General features: G+C 62.0%; 1 protein-coding gene across 6 annotated transcripts in view; it reads right to left on the bottom strand.

Annotated features, from left to right (window-relative positions):
- PIEZO1 (piezo type mechanosensitive ion channel component 1 (Er blood group)) overlaps positions 1-13859 on the bottom strand; it is a 66940-nt gene that overhangs the window by 610 nt on the left and 52471 nt on the right. For 2 of the 6 annotated variants that reach the window (XM_087419798.1, XM_087419802.1), the window contains exons 23-49: positions 11259-11363; positions 10297-10450; positions 9820-10063; positions 9643-9739; positions 9259-9430; positions 8714-8803; positions 8552-8637; positions 8161-8232; positions 7435-7538; positions 6748-6880; positions 6618-6674; positions 6372-6544; positions 6089-6195; positions 5686-5874; positions 5294-5552; positions 5038-5226; positions 4558-4858; positions 4155-4281; positions 3914-4061; positions 3616-3830; positions 3315-3473; positions 3085-3232; positions 1165-1353; positions 918-1010; positions 644-816; positions 454-576; positions 9-376 (exon numbers count right to left, since the gene is read on the bottom strand). In XM_087419798.1, coding sequence (XP_087275924.1) covers positions 9-376; positions 454-576; positions 644-816; positions 918-1010; positions 1165-1353; positions 3085-3232; positions 3315-3473; positions 3616-3830; positions 3914-4061; positions 4155-4281; positions 4558-4858; positions 5038-5226; positions 5294-5552; positions 5686-5874; positions 6089-6195; positions 6372-6544; positions 6618-6674; positions 6748-6880; positions 7435-7538; positions 8161-8232; positions 8552-8637; positions 8714-8803; positions 9259-9430; positions 9643-9739; positions 9820-10063; positions 10297-10450; positions 11259-11363 — 4275 coding nt within the window. The remainder of the gene's footprint in view (positions 1-8; positions 377-453; positions 577-643; positions 817-917; positions 1011-1164; positions 1354-3084; positions 3233-3314; positions 3474-3615; positions 3831-3913; positions 4062-4154; positions 4282-4557; positions 4859-5037; positions 5227-5293; positions 5553-5685; positions 5875-6088; positions 6196-6371; positions 6545-6617; positions 6675-6747; positions 6881-7434; positions 7539-8160; positions 8233-8551; positions 8638-8713; positions 8804-9258; positions 9431-9642; positions 9740-9819; positions 10064-10296; positions 10451-11258; positions 11364-13859) is intronic. The other 4 variants (XM_014792597.2, XM_087419800.1, XM_087419799.1 and 1 more) reach the window with 4 other exon arrangements.

Below are 13859 nucleotides of genomic sequence, written 5' to 3'. Positions count from 1 at the left end.
ATACTCACCCGTAGCCGGCCAGGAAGCCCAGGCTGGGCGGGCTGACCTTGTCACTGAAGATGACCATGGGTAGTAGGTTGCAGTCGGCCTTGCAGTCCTGCAGCTCAATGACCCACCACTCGAGGAAGCCAGCGGCCCCTGAGCCCACACGCTCCCTCCGCAGCTGGATGCGCACACCGAGGTAATCAGCCTCCTCGTCTGGGTCCAAGCCAGGAGACCGTCAGAGGCCATCACCCTCTTGTAGGGCTGAGGCCCAGCCCCAGCCCCCACCCCACAGCACCCCTGCCCACACTCACTGGGCTGTAGCTGCTTCACGGGGTTGGCTTCAGGTCCGTTGGGGGCACGGATGTACTTGGGGAAGAGGTTGGGGATGACCCTGCAGGGAGGAGGCCAGCGGTGAGATCTGGCCCAGCCCTCTTAGTGCCCCGCCCGGCCCCCCTGGCCCCCACTCACACTGACTGGTCCGAGGTGCCCTCAAGCAGGCTGGCCAGCTGCCGCCGCGCAGTGCTATTGGGGGCCAGGTCCAGGGTGTGCTTTTCATTGGTGTATTCCACATTGCCGCCCTTGGCCAGGTCCCTGCAAACGGGACAGTGTGACCCACCACAGGGCACACCGCCCCGCCCCCCCCCAGCCCAGGACCCACCTCTGGAAATTCCAGGTGAAGCGCAGGGTGATGTCGGTGGTGCCGTTGTACAGCTCCCGCTTCATCTGGGCCCGGCTTGGCGGGCTGATGCGCCACAGTGCCCCAGAGCTGCCCTCGATCTGTGCTGTGACGATGTCCTCAGGGCTGTACTGGCTGATGAACTGCATGGCCAGCTGGGCGCAGGGTGGCACCTCAGTGGGGTGTGGCCAGGCCACGCCTCCCCCTAGGCCGTCCCTGCCCCCCGCCAGGCAGACGCAGCACGGGGCTCACTCACCGGGTGGGGGTCAAACTGCCTGGACAGCGCCTCGTAGGCATGGTGTGTGAAGGGCACGATGGATGGCTGCTGGGCGCTCATGGTGAACAGGGGCTGGGGCGGGGAGGGACGGGCAATGTGGCTCGGGGAGCTCCCCTGCCCCCAGCACCCATGCAGTGCTCCTCACGGTTCACGAAGATGAGAAAGCAGAGGAGCCGCCACCCAGCATCCCCTCTCCCCTGGCTGGAACAGACAGGGGGCTGCTCACCTCATACCCGCCCAGCTTGAGGGTGACAGTGACGTCAATGGGCTGGTTGACAACGCCGACCACAGAGCGCACCAGCGACATGAAGAGCAGTGGGAACCAGATGATAGCCACAAGGAACAGGATGATGAGGCCACCCATGCCATACTTGACAATCTTCTTCTTCTTCTGCCCCTTGGGCTGGGGATATTTCTGGGGGGAATGCAGCACAGGTCACTCGCTCAGCTCTGCCTGCCCCGTGGGGCCTCTGTCCAGTCCCCATCCTGCTCTGGGGTGGCAGGCTCTGTCCCAGAACCCCCCTCCCCGCCCACTCATCGTCACATGACCATGGGTCTCGGGCTCACCCAGTGGCCCCAGAAAGTCAAAGCTCGACTGAATGTCAAAACTGCAGAGCTGTAGCAATGGAGACAGTGCGGCCCTGCACGGGGACAGACGCAGAATGGAACTGTGAGCCACAAACAGGCCCTCACGTTGAGATGGTGCGCTGTAACAAATGGTGCCAGGACAACTGGACTGCCACGTGGGAAAGGGTGAAGCTGGACCCCTACCTGACACCGTATACAAAAGCTAACTCGGGTGTAAGACCTAAAGCAATAAAACTGGGGGGTGGGGGGCAGCAAATCTTCATCACCTTGTATTTGGCAAAAGATTCTCAGATCTAACACCAAAAGCACAAGCAGCAAAAGGAAAAAAAAAAAAACGACATTATAAAAATATAAGGATCTAGTGTCCAGAATAAAGAACTCATACGAGTCAACAAAGAAAAGACCAAGTAAAAAACAAGCAAAGGATTTGAATAGATGTTTCTTCAAAGAAGATGCACAAATGGCTGATAAGCACAGGAAAAGATGCTCAACATCACTGGCCGTTGGGGAGATGCAAATCAAAGCCACGGTGAGATACCACCACACCCCCTTCAGGATGGCTAAAAGAAAGACAATAACAAGTGTTGGCATGGGTGTGGGGAAATCAGACACTCGTACACCACTGGTAGGAATGTCAGATAGGGCAGCCGCGTGGCAACCTGAGGCAGCTCCTCAGAAGATGCAACCCAGAGTGACACGTGACACAGCAGCTCCACCCCTGGGTGTACACCCAGGAGAAATGGAAATTGTATCCACATCATCTTGTACAGATGTCTGTAGCAGCATTTTTTATAGTAAACGAAAAGGAGAAACAAACCCAAACATCCATCAACCTTTGGAAGAGTTGGACAAAGTGCAGCCCATCGACACAATGGACACCTACCCAGTCATGAAAAGGAGCGAAATTGGGACACAGGCTGCAGCCTGGATGACCCTTGATAAAATGCCGAGTGACAGAAGCCTGACCCAAAGGCCACACACTGTGATTCCATTTCTGTGACCTGTCGGGAGGGGCATGTCTATGTGGAGAGTAGATGGCGGTGGCAGGGGCCTGGGGAGGTGAGGGGATGAGGTTCTTGGGGTGATGAGCATGTTCTAAAATTGACTGTGGTGATGGTGGCCCCACCCTGTGAGTATGCTAGAAACCACCAAATCGCACACTTTCAGTGAGGGAATGTTTTGGGATGTGAATTATCTCAATAAAGCTGCTAAAAGCAGACAAAGCCTCGGCTTACAGTTCAAGGCCCCGTCTCCCACCCCTCAGACCATGACCCACGGCCGATAGGCCTGGTCTCTTCTGGGCATTTGCTCCCACTGCTCTGCCGACTGCCTGCCCCTGGCAGGGTCCTCTTACGAAGACTCTTTTGGCTGCTGGGAAGTTTTAGAAAGATGCCCTCTCTGGTCCACAGTGGCTTTCTGCTCTCATGCTGACGTGGGCTGTGAACCCCCCGAGGAGGGACCGCCACTGCCACCTGGTTCTTGCAGCCGCCCACCTGCCCCAGTGGGGAGTAACCAGTGTCCCCGCCCCTCCCTTGTAGCCCCGCCCTGGGTCTGGCACCTTCTCGGTCTCTCGGCTGCACTTGATGATGAAGATGTTGGCGTAGATGTCCTCCACGCACATCCAATTGGACAGGGACAGTGTGGTGTCCGTCCACACCCAGTCCATCACGGCCCGCAGCTCCACCAGGAACGGCACCAGCCGGAACCTGCCCAAGGCCGGGGCGCTGTCAGGAGGGCCAGAGGGAGGGCAGCCTCGCTCCTGGTGCCCCTGGGCCGGCCCACACTCACCCCTGGAAGAGGAAGAGGTTGAGGTGGTTGTACTTCTTGGTGAGGAAGTTGCCGAGGATGCGGGTGGGATAGCCGCAGCGGATCTGGTAGGCGGACAGGGCGAAGTAGATGCACTTCACGAAGTACCAGAGTTGGGCCACCGCGTTCTGGCTGAACATCCTGAATGGGATGGGACGGGACGGGATGGGAAGGCCAGGTCAGGGCAACCCGCCCAAGTCTGGGAGCCAGAGCCCCAACCCCAGCTCTGCCAGGCATCGTGAGGGTGTCTCTCCAGGGCAGGCCCAAAGCCCCCAGTGCCCACCTCTCAGTGACGGCGGGCAGGATGAAGAACATCCAGAGGTGGATGGCCAGCACCAGGACTACCTGGAAGGCCAGCTTGCCCAGCACTGTCTTGCGCAGGTAGAGGGCACGGTCAACCACCATGGTGCTGAACTGGATCAGGAGCATGACTAGGAAGGCCTCAGGCACCTGGTCATCCGACAGGGACGATGTGATGTCCCTGGCTGCCGAGTGCTTCTGTGGCCGGGAGAGCAGAGGTCAGGGGGAGGTGGGACGGCCACTGGGCTCTATGCACACCATGGCCCCGAGCCCTGGCTCACCCCAAAGGCCCAGAAGCCAAAGATGATGATGATGAAGTCAACGACATCAGCCAGGAACATGAGAGCGTAGACGTCGGTGGCCGCGCGGTACTTGGTGTGCAAAATGTCATGGAAGAAACGCCGCAGGGGCCGGTACGTGCTCTGGGCTCTGTGGGTGGGCAGGTGGGCTCAGCTCCGTGCCGGCCTCAGTGCCTCCCACCCGCCCCTCGCCCTGGGGCCACTCCCAGGCCAGGTCACTCACAGGGACAGACAAAAGCTCTGCAGCCAGAGCCCAGCCGCCCTCACTCCTTCCTGGGAACGGCTCCGCCTCTTCTCTCTCCCTGTGGCTGCTGCTTCCTTCTCCTCTTCCTGGTCCCCATCCTCAGCTTCTGTAGGGGAGCAGCCACCGATGACAGAGCCCACAGCAGGCTGGGCCCAGCTCAGACTCCTAACCGCCCCGAGAGACCCCCCCCGGAGGGGCTGGCATCGCCCCATTTTGTAGACCAGCAGACTGAGCACAGGGACCTCCCCAGGGTCACCAGCAGTGGGCCAGCTGGGGCTGCATCCTTTGGACACAGAGGGCACGTCAGGAACTTGGCTGGGCAGCAGCTCCACCATGGGAACTGGGGGCCCAGAGTGGTTGCGGGTGGACAGGGCCGTCATACCAGTGGCTGCCAGGCCTCTGGGTTCTGCGTTCTCCTTCCTTCTCCTCCTAAAGCGCAGAGTGATGCGCCTCTTGTCGTGGGGCTTGAGGTCCACTGGGGACTCTGGGGGACCATCCCTCACTGCCACCTGGATGTCGTCCTCGGTGGGGGCTGCGGCCACCCCTGGCTCCTTCTGGGGCCCTGTGCCCGCCTCGGTCTGGGGTCCCAGCAGGGCTGGCTCCTCCTCAGCCCACTTCTTCCCACCACCCCTGTCGTGCTCCTCGGGGAGCGGCTCCTCCTCGTGGTCCCAGAGGCCGTAGCACTGTGGAGGGGAGGGAAGGTGGTGAGGAGGCCGGTGTGGCCACACCGGGCAGCACTTGGACCAGGCAAGATGGGCAGGCCCACCCTGGGCCCCACGATCTCTGCCTCCCCTCCTGGAACAAGATGGCTCAGGGGCAGGAGGGGTGCCCACCCGCCACCCGCCAGGCGCGTGGTGCTCACCAGCAGCTGAGAACGGTGGAAGAAGAGGGCCAGGAGCTGCACCAGGTCGCACTTGATGTAGCTGTCGCTCTTCTCCAGGCCCAGGATGCGTGGCGGAAAGTAGGGCTTGTTCTCGTGGCGCCGAAGCACTGTGTGGCTGTTCCAGGGGAAGAAGCCAAACTGGAACAAGTACTTGGTGACCACCGTGACCTGCGGGGGAGGGGTGTCAGCATGGGGGGGCCGGGCCCCCATCCCCACCCCTCCGGCCGCCGCCCACCTCGGTGAAGATGATGGCGGTCATCCAGAAGCGCTTGCTGGGCCGCGGGATGGACAGCATGGCCCACAGGAAGACCAGCACAGGCAGCACGAGGGAGGCAGCCGAGGCGGTGACCATGTGGTTGAGGACGATGATGAAGTAGCAGAGCAGCTCCGAGTGGGCGGCCACGCACTGGTACACGGCCTGCAGCAGCCGCAGCACCCGGCCCTGCCCCTCCGTGAACCGCTCAGCCTCCTCCAGCTCCGGGATGGGCAGGCACCTGCAGGGACCATGCTCAGGCCCCTGCCACGTCCGCAAAGGCCAGTCTGCCGCCCCAGCGAGGGCCGCTTCTGCACCAGGGCCGCCCTGACACCAGGGCTCACGTGCGCCCCCCTCCACCCCTCACCGCACACCTGTGGAGGAGCAGCTCGCTGGCCGTGCGCGTCCAGGTGCGAGCATTGCTGGGGAGCTCCAGGGAGCCGCGCAGGGCAGCCCTGGACTCCGTGACCAGCTCCTCGCTGCTGCTGCGGGTGTTGTAGCCGGTGCTCAGGGGGCTGCTGGTGTCGGTCATGCTGCTTAGCGGCTCCTCAGCCCCCAGCCCACTGGGGGAGGAAAGACCAGTCATGGAGGTGGCCTGTGCTCTGCCCAGGACCCTGGGGTGGGACAGGAGGGCCTCAAAGTCCCTTGTGGACAGGGGGCCAGCGGCCACACGCCTGGGGGGCTGTGTGTCCCTGAGTGCAGCAACTTGGGTGCCTGGGCCGGCCCACACTCTGGGGCCTGGCTCAGCCGCCTGAGCCCCCCGAGGCTCACACCTACCTTGACGCTGTGCTCGGTGCATCGCGGGCCTCCGAGGAGCCTCTTGGCGCGGCCTCAGCCTCGCTTGTGTACAGCTGGTCCAGCAGGCCCCGGTGCACCTCGCCACCCTGCAGGGCACGCGAGGAGCTCAGGGCAGCTGAGTGTCCTAGCTCTGCTCTGGTCCAGGGTGGGGTAGGTGTGGGGCAGTGGGCGGGGTGTGTGTGTGTGTCTGGGTGGGCTCGGGCAGGCGCAGGTCAGGCGGGGGCGTGATGGGGTGTGGCATGGTGGGGTGGTACCCACTCACCCTGAGCAGCTCCTGTGCGAGCAGGTAGCGCTCAGCACGCAGCACATCACTCATGGCGCTGTGGTGCCGTGTGAAGGTGTGCAGCCAGCGCGTCAGCCCATCCACCAGCGCCTGCCCCAGCACCCACAGGAACTGCATGGTGCTCAGCACTCGCTGCATCACGTGGCTGTGGCCTGAGGGAAGGATGGTCTGGAGGGGCTTGCCAGCGGGAGACCCCCAGCCCCCCAGCCCCTGCATCCTACACACCTGCCACCTCGTCCTCGGGGTCCTCCACTGGCTCCGCCTCCTGGCCCGGGCCTCCTCCTGGGCACAGGGGTGCTGGTCAGTGCCTTGCGGCCCTGCACCCTCCCCAAAACCCGCACGCAGCCCGACTCACCCAGGGGCAGCTGCCCACCCTGCTCCTGCTGCGCCTGCTCCTCCTGCTGCGCCTGCTCCTCCTGCTGCGCCTGCTCCTCCCGCTGCCGCCTCAGCACTGTCTGGGCATTGGTCACCCACGCCTGGTACGCCATCTGCGGGCCAGGGCCTCGGGGTTAGTGCCCTGCCTCCCAGGACCATTGGGTCCCATTCGGCCAACTCTGAGCTCCCAAGGAGTTGTCTGGGGTCAGGTGGCCCAGCTGGGGACCTTCAGCTCCTGAGCTGGGGCAGGAAATGGGCCCTGGGGGACTGTGGGAGAGGACAGGGCAGTGCACGCAGACCCCAAGCACACATGGCTGTCACTTGGCACCAGGGCCCCACACTGAGAACCGGGGACCCTGAGATGGACAAGAGGCTCCGGGTCCAGGAGACAGACGTGTGTCCAGCAACCATGCTGAGCCCTTCCCGAAGGCCAGGCCACCGATGGCCACCAAAGGCCCAGGTGGTTGGAGTGAGGGCCTCGGGAGGTGGTGGGCAGAGGGGCACGTGGCTACCCATGACCTGTGGCCCCACAGCCTGCTTTCCCATCTGACTTGTGGACTTGGGGGGTCCGAATGGGGCTGGGCTCCCCAGGCCCTGGATGTGTCCTCCCCAGGCTGCCCCGGAGCTCCACGGACGGGAAGGCAGGCAGCAGACCCTCCCACCTCACCTGGAAGGCGCTCTGTGCTGATGGCCTGGGGTCCTCGGGCTGGGCCTCCTCCTCCTCCTCCTCACTGTCCGACTCGAACAGGAAGTAGTCCCCGGAGTGGATGACTGTAGGCAGGTGGAGCTGAGAGCCGGCCTCCACCCACCCGGGGCTTCGCTCCGCGCCCCCACCCACAAGACCCTCAAGTTCATTTCTTTGGTTTGGAGTGGGCCCAGTAACAGGCCGCACTGTGCTGCCCAGCTTGGGTTCCCTCGGCATCCTGTGACTCCTAGGACCAAGGCCGCAGGCACCCTCCCCCCGAGGGACAGCCACAGTGGCTGGAGACAGGGAGCAGCAGGCTGGGGGACGGCGGCACATGCACGGGACACACGCCAGAGCGGTGGAACGAGACCAGACCGGACGAGAGATACACGGCGGCAGGGCCAAGAAAGGAGAGTGCAGATTCGCGGTGAAGATTCAGACTTCTGAATCGAGAGTTAGGAAAATGCAGGGCCTATTGTTGGAGACCCAGTTAAATGGAGACCCAGCCCCTTACTACTGGGTGGTGGGTGGGGCCTGAGAGCCCACGTGGCAAGGCTCATGGGGAATGCAGGGAAAGGAAAGGATGCACAGGCTGGAGATCGCGCAGGTGAGCACCCTCCGCCTCGATGGGAGACAGCAGCCAGGAGGGGACGGCAGCCTGGGGCACAGTGGGTCCCACAAGGTAGGCAGGCCAGGTGGGGGTGGTACCTGTGGCATGGTCCAGCCAGGGCCGCCACCACTGTCTCCGTGGCGGGGAGGAGCCCCCTGGACTGCCGGGCCCTGTGGAGGGGCAGGGCAAGCATGAGCCAGCAGGAAAGACAGGGGAGGGGGCGAGCATGGCCCCGTGGCAGAGACAGAGGTGGAGCCCTGTGGCGACAGAGGGGCCTCATGGTGCTGTGGGGAGAGAGGTCAGCCCACAAGTGCAGGTGGACAGTCACGGGTGGGTCGCATGGCCTTTGGGGACAAAGAGTGACCACATGGCACAGGACAGATGGGCTGGAAGCCCCGTGGGACATCACGTGGCACAGAGGTAGGCAAGCTCCAGCAGGCATGAACAGGCCAGGGCATGGGCCCCCTCTGAGGCTGTGTCCACACTCACCTGGCTCCTGGCCGGGGTCCGGGGGGTTCTGGAGGTGGCTGCGGCCCTGCCTGTGCTTCTCCTGCTTGGTCCGGATACGCTCCATCCTGTGGGGCGGGAGGCAGCTCTGAGCGCGGGCGGCGGGTCAGGAGAGCCCGGGCGCCCGCCCCAGACGGCACCTACTGTCTCTTCAGCTGGGCTAAGGACTTCTCCTCTGCCTTGCGGTGCAAGTCGATGCTCTTGAGATTGGCAGCGTTGTAGAGGGCAAAGCCCCTGTGAGGAGGGACAGTGAGGCGGGCACTCAGCTCCAGCTGCACGGGATCCTCCACCTCTGCGCCCGGCTCAGCCCCTGTGGTCCTCCCTGCTCACACCGAGGGCCAGCTCCCCACCTCAACACCCCCCTTGTCGTGTGCTGGTGAGAGGGAGGAGCAGTCTCTGGTCTCGTGGGTGGGAAACATGCCAGTGAAGAGGCGTCGGAGGGACGGCAGCCCTGCCCGCCCAGCCCCGGGAGGAAGGCCCTCCAGCTGGTGTGCAGCCTCCAGCCAGCGTGGGGGCAACAAGCTGGGCAGAGCCGGGCTGGGACCACGCACCATTGGTCAGGCACTCAGGCCCCCGAGGAGGTCCTAACGGGCTTGTGGGCCCCGGTTCTCCCTTCAGGTGATGTGTCAGTGTCACGGGGTTTTGACGCCCGCCCTAGATGGGCCTGGGGGACCCGGGGCGGGGCCAACCTGGAGGCCAGAAGGGCGGTGGCCTGGAGCTCGGCCCTGACGTGCAGGAAGTAGTGGCTGAGGAAGACGCGGCGCTGCAGCAGCAGGAACAGGAAGCAGATGCTGTCCCAGAGGACACCGGCCTCCTCCACAGGCAGCAGGCAGTCCTGGTCCCTGCTCAGCATCTCCCTGGCTGCAGGACAGGTGCCGGCACGGGTTGGGTGTGGTCGGGGTTAGGGGCACAGGTCAGGGACACAGGTCGGGCTGCAGGGCAGGGACGGGTGTGGGGCAGGGGTCAGGTGCGTCTGTTGGGGTCAGTGTTGGGTGCAGGTCAGAGTCGGGGTTGGGGTCTTGGAAGCAGCGCATGTCCCTGAGCGCCCCTCCCGCCGGCCCTCGCCCACTCACGGTCATAGTAGCCTTTGACGGTGCACGCGAGGCTGAAAAGCTGGATGACCCAGCAGAAGCTGCTCTGCATCTGCTCCACGAAGACGCAGGACAGGAGCTGGGGGCAGGAGGAGGGTCAGCCGGGGCCCACTGGGTCGGGGGTTGGGGTCGGGGCTGGGCAGGCCAGGCCAGGCTCACCGAGAGCATGTTCTTGGAGACAATGACGGTGACGTTGTAGAGAATGAGGCAGTCCCACAGCACGAGACGGGCGTGTGTGTCCTTCTGCAGCAGGGCGGTGCCGAAGAGCAGCAGGTAGAAGCAGGCCAGCAGGTAGCCCAGCCCGAAGATGCTGATGCGGGTGGCCCCCGTGACGAACACTACTACCAGCACCAGCCAGAAGAGGTAGCGGAAGACGGCCACCTTTAGCACGTCGAGGTAGGACCTGCCAGGCAGGGTGTCACTGCAGGGGCCAGGTTCCCCACCTCCCTCTGGCAGCCTCCGACCAGAGGAACTCCCGTAAGGCCCCCTCTGCTGCGAGGTCAGAGTCTGCCCCAGGCTCAGTCCTAGCCAGAGCCCAGGCATGTCTGTCAGCCCTGAGGACCAGCCGCCTACACAGCCCCAGCAAGCTCCTGGCCCTGACCGGGCTCTGCAGGCCGCCGACGGCCCGGGACCCACCTGCAGTGAATGAAGTTGGGCACGGGGTTGGGCTCCCCTCGCAGCGGCTCCAGGTGGTCGGTGTTGACACCGGCCATGCGTTGCCACTCCTCGGTGCGCTCGGCCGAGAACACCTGCCACTGCTGGGAGGCACAGAGCAGCAGGAGGAAGTCACCTGTGGGCACATGGGAGGCCACTGCTGTGCCACACCCCAGGAACCGCTGACCGCACGGAGGCCTGGCGCACAACGGAGTGGCAGGGCGTGTCCTTCCCGGCACTAACCTTGCACCCAGACCGGAGAGAAGGATCAGTGTGTGCGTGGGGCAGACACACATCCGCCTGTGTGAACTCCAGCCTGTGGTGTCTACGTGGGCCTGGGTGTGCCCGTGGGTGAACACACGTGGGAAACATGCCCGTCTGTGTACACGTTCTGTGTGTCTGCGTGTACATGTGGCTCTACATGCACCACACGCATGTCAGGAAGGAGGTCAACATGTGCCTGACTGCACGCCACGTGGGCATCAGTCTGTGCAGACTTGCATCTGTTTTGTCCACCCCTACGTCCACACCAGTGTCCACACCTGTGCCCACCCTGCATCCACCTGTGACTATGCCTGTGTCTACCCTGTGTTCACATCTGCAACTATTTGTGTGTCTGCAACTGCGTGCACACCTGTGTCCCTACCTGTGCGCACACTGGCGAGCAGATGCATGTCTGTGTGGCTGGGTGTGCACGTGTGAGGTGGGCCCCTCGGTCTCATGGGGATGTGCCTGGAGGGCCAGGCACACTTGTGGAACAAAGACCCCCCCACTGGGGAGATGCAGGATTGGACCGGCTGGTGAGGCCTGGACAACACACCCCTCGCTGGCTGGAGAGGAAGGTCCACGCTCGCCTGCCCATCCTTGTGTGGAACCTCCACAGCCTCCTGGGAGGCCGGCAGGTGGCGCATGTGGACGAGGGGCCCGGGCCGGCGGGCACTCACTGATGAGGTTGGTGGAGTTGGGGGCCCTGAAGAAGTCGGGCAGGTACAGCCACTTGATGAGTGCAGAGTTCATGGGGATGGCCTGGCTCCAGCGCCACGGGTAGTCTGTGGGTGGAAGGTGTGCGTCAGGCCCCAGACGTCCTGGCTCGGCCCCATCTGCTGGCTGGCAGCCTCCAGGAGCCCAGAGTCCACGGGAATCGTTCTTACACCCACTTGCACGTGTTAACGCAGTCTCAAACATACACCCCCTCTCACTTGGAGTCTTGAGAGCACGTGGGCCCAGAGATTTCGGCATTTTCTCACGTACACACTTCTCAGGCATAGACAGAGCCCCAGGCCCCTGGGGGAGGAATCGAGTGACGGCCGAAAGTAAAGGCCGGCAGCTGGGCGGGGCCCATAGTACGGATGGACCAGGACGAGGCTTCATCACACACCCATCAGAACGGCTACAACAAAAAATAGTGACGACACCAGGTGCTGGCAAGGACGCAGAGAAAGCAGATCACACGCACACTGCTGGTGGGAACGTAAAATGGGACGGCCGCTCTGGGCATCCATCCCAGAGAAATGAGAACTGCACCCACAAGAAACCTGCACAGAACGTTCCCAGCAACTTTGTTCGTAAGAACCCCAAGCTGGAAACAACCAGAGTCTTCCACGGGGGCAAGGTCAAACCAACTATGATACATTCAACCAGCAATGCTACTCAGCCAGGAAAAAGGACAAGTGTTGGTGCGCACGACTCTGAGATGCTCCTTCGATGCATTTTGCTACATGAAAGAGGCCAGACCCACAGGCTACATGTTGTACAATTCCACTCCTATGACATTCCGGAAAACACCAAACTATAGGGACAGAAAACTCAACTTAGTGGTTGCCCCAGGGATGAGGTGGGATGGGGGACGGGCTGACTGCCAAGGGGCTGCACGATGCAAAGTCCGGGGTGATGGAAATGTTCGGAAGGGAACTGTGGGGGTGGACATACACCTCTACCCACTTGTCAGAACCCACAGAACCGTGCATCACAGGGGATTTGACTATTCTGGAAATAAACGTTGACCTGGATTTTGGGGGACCCAGGATGGAGTGCAGACTGACGAATGAGTCTCAGTGGAGGACACGCGTAGGACACACCTCCTGGGAGAGGCAAGAGGAAGGAGCCAGCAGAAGTAACTTTGGAAACGGCAGTTGACTAAAGAGAGAAACGCTGCCATCCAGGAGAGCAGGGCGGCACCGACACCCACGGCGACGAGCACACGAGGCGCCCAGCTCTTGGTTTCTAAACTCCGCCCTCCAGTGAAAGGGCCCAGGCTCCACGGGCAGCGGCTGGCCACAGGGCTGGGCAGGGAGCACAGCTGAGGCCAGAGCGTCTCATGGAGCAGAGAGTGAGGATGTGCTTGGAAGAGGCCGGGCACGGCGAAAGGGCCAGTGTGGGCGGCAAAGCAGACGGCAATGGGAAAGAATAAACCTCCAGAGTCCATACAGATATAGACAAACAACGAAGCAAACAAATGGGGAGAAGGACAGGCTTTTCTATACAGAAGCTGCCCATTTACGACAACAGGGGAGATGGGGAAATACGAGGAGACCGTGTGAAGACCTAATTAATAATGGCTGCAGGCAGATCCCCCAGTGATGCTGAAGGTGGCAGGTGAGTGCTTGAGGAGAAACAAGACGTGTGCATGGTCTTAGGGTGTCTCCCCGCAAATAAACACATTAATTACAAGGAGAAAAACACTAACTTCACAGAGGAAAAACCCACAGACAGTGCTGCACCCAAGTGATGAAGGGTGACATCACTGGGGTGAGATGCACTGGCCCCAATGTGACACACCGGGTGGACATGTCACAGCTGTGGTACTCTTGCTAAAAGTGCGTAACCTGGTCTAGTGAAGAAACACCAGAAAATCCCAAATCGAGGGTCATTCACAAAATAACAGCCCAGTGGCCCTCAAAGAGGAAGAAAGAGAACCGTCCCAGCCCAGAGGAGTCAGAGGAGACAGCACGACAAAGTACAACGTGGGGTCTGCACAGGGTCCTCGGGTGGAAAGCAGCTGTGGCCCAGCCGGGCAGGCGCTAGTCTGTGGCTCTGCACCAGCACTCACGTCTCTGCTTTGGTCACTGTCCCTGGTCACGTCAGAGGCTGACTTGAGGGAAAACTGGACGAAGGGCATTTGGGGGCTCTGCACGGCTCTCGCAACCCTCTTTCAGTCTACATGAAAAGTTAACAACAAGCCAAACGTAAAAGGACGAAGTTCTGATACAGAACGACACGGGGAATGTCAAATGTGTTCTGTAGGATGCAGTTCAAAGGCGACATGCTGCCTGAGTCCGTTTCTAAGACATTCTGGAAAAGGCAGAGTAGAAATGGTCAGATCAGTGGTTGCCAGAGGTGGGCAGCCGGGGGAGGGGCTGCCGCAGGGGCAGGGACGTGGGTGCTGGACATCTGTGTGTGTGACTAGAGTGGCAGTCACGCCACTCTATGCTTTTGTCAGAACGCACAGATCTGCACCCGAAAGGGGGAGTGGTACTGGCGTGCACGAGCCTCGAGGAGCCCGACTTGGAAGAACAGTGATGGAGCACATCAAAAGTGCCCGCTCG

The sequence above is a fragment of the Ceratotherium simum genome, chromosome 30 (assembly GCF_057802395.1).
Source record: "Ceratotherium simum simum isolate JZ-2026a chromosome 30, ASM5780239v1, whole genome shotgun sequence".
NCBI classification, from domain to species: Eukaryota; Metazoa; Chordata; class Mammalia; order Perissodactyla; family Rhinocerotidae; genus Ceratotherium; species Ceratotherium simum.
This window is presented reverse-complemented; position numbering and strand designations above follow the sequence as displayed.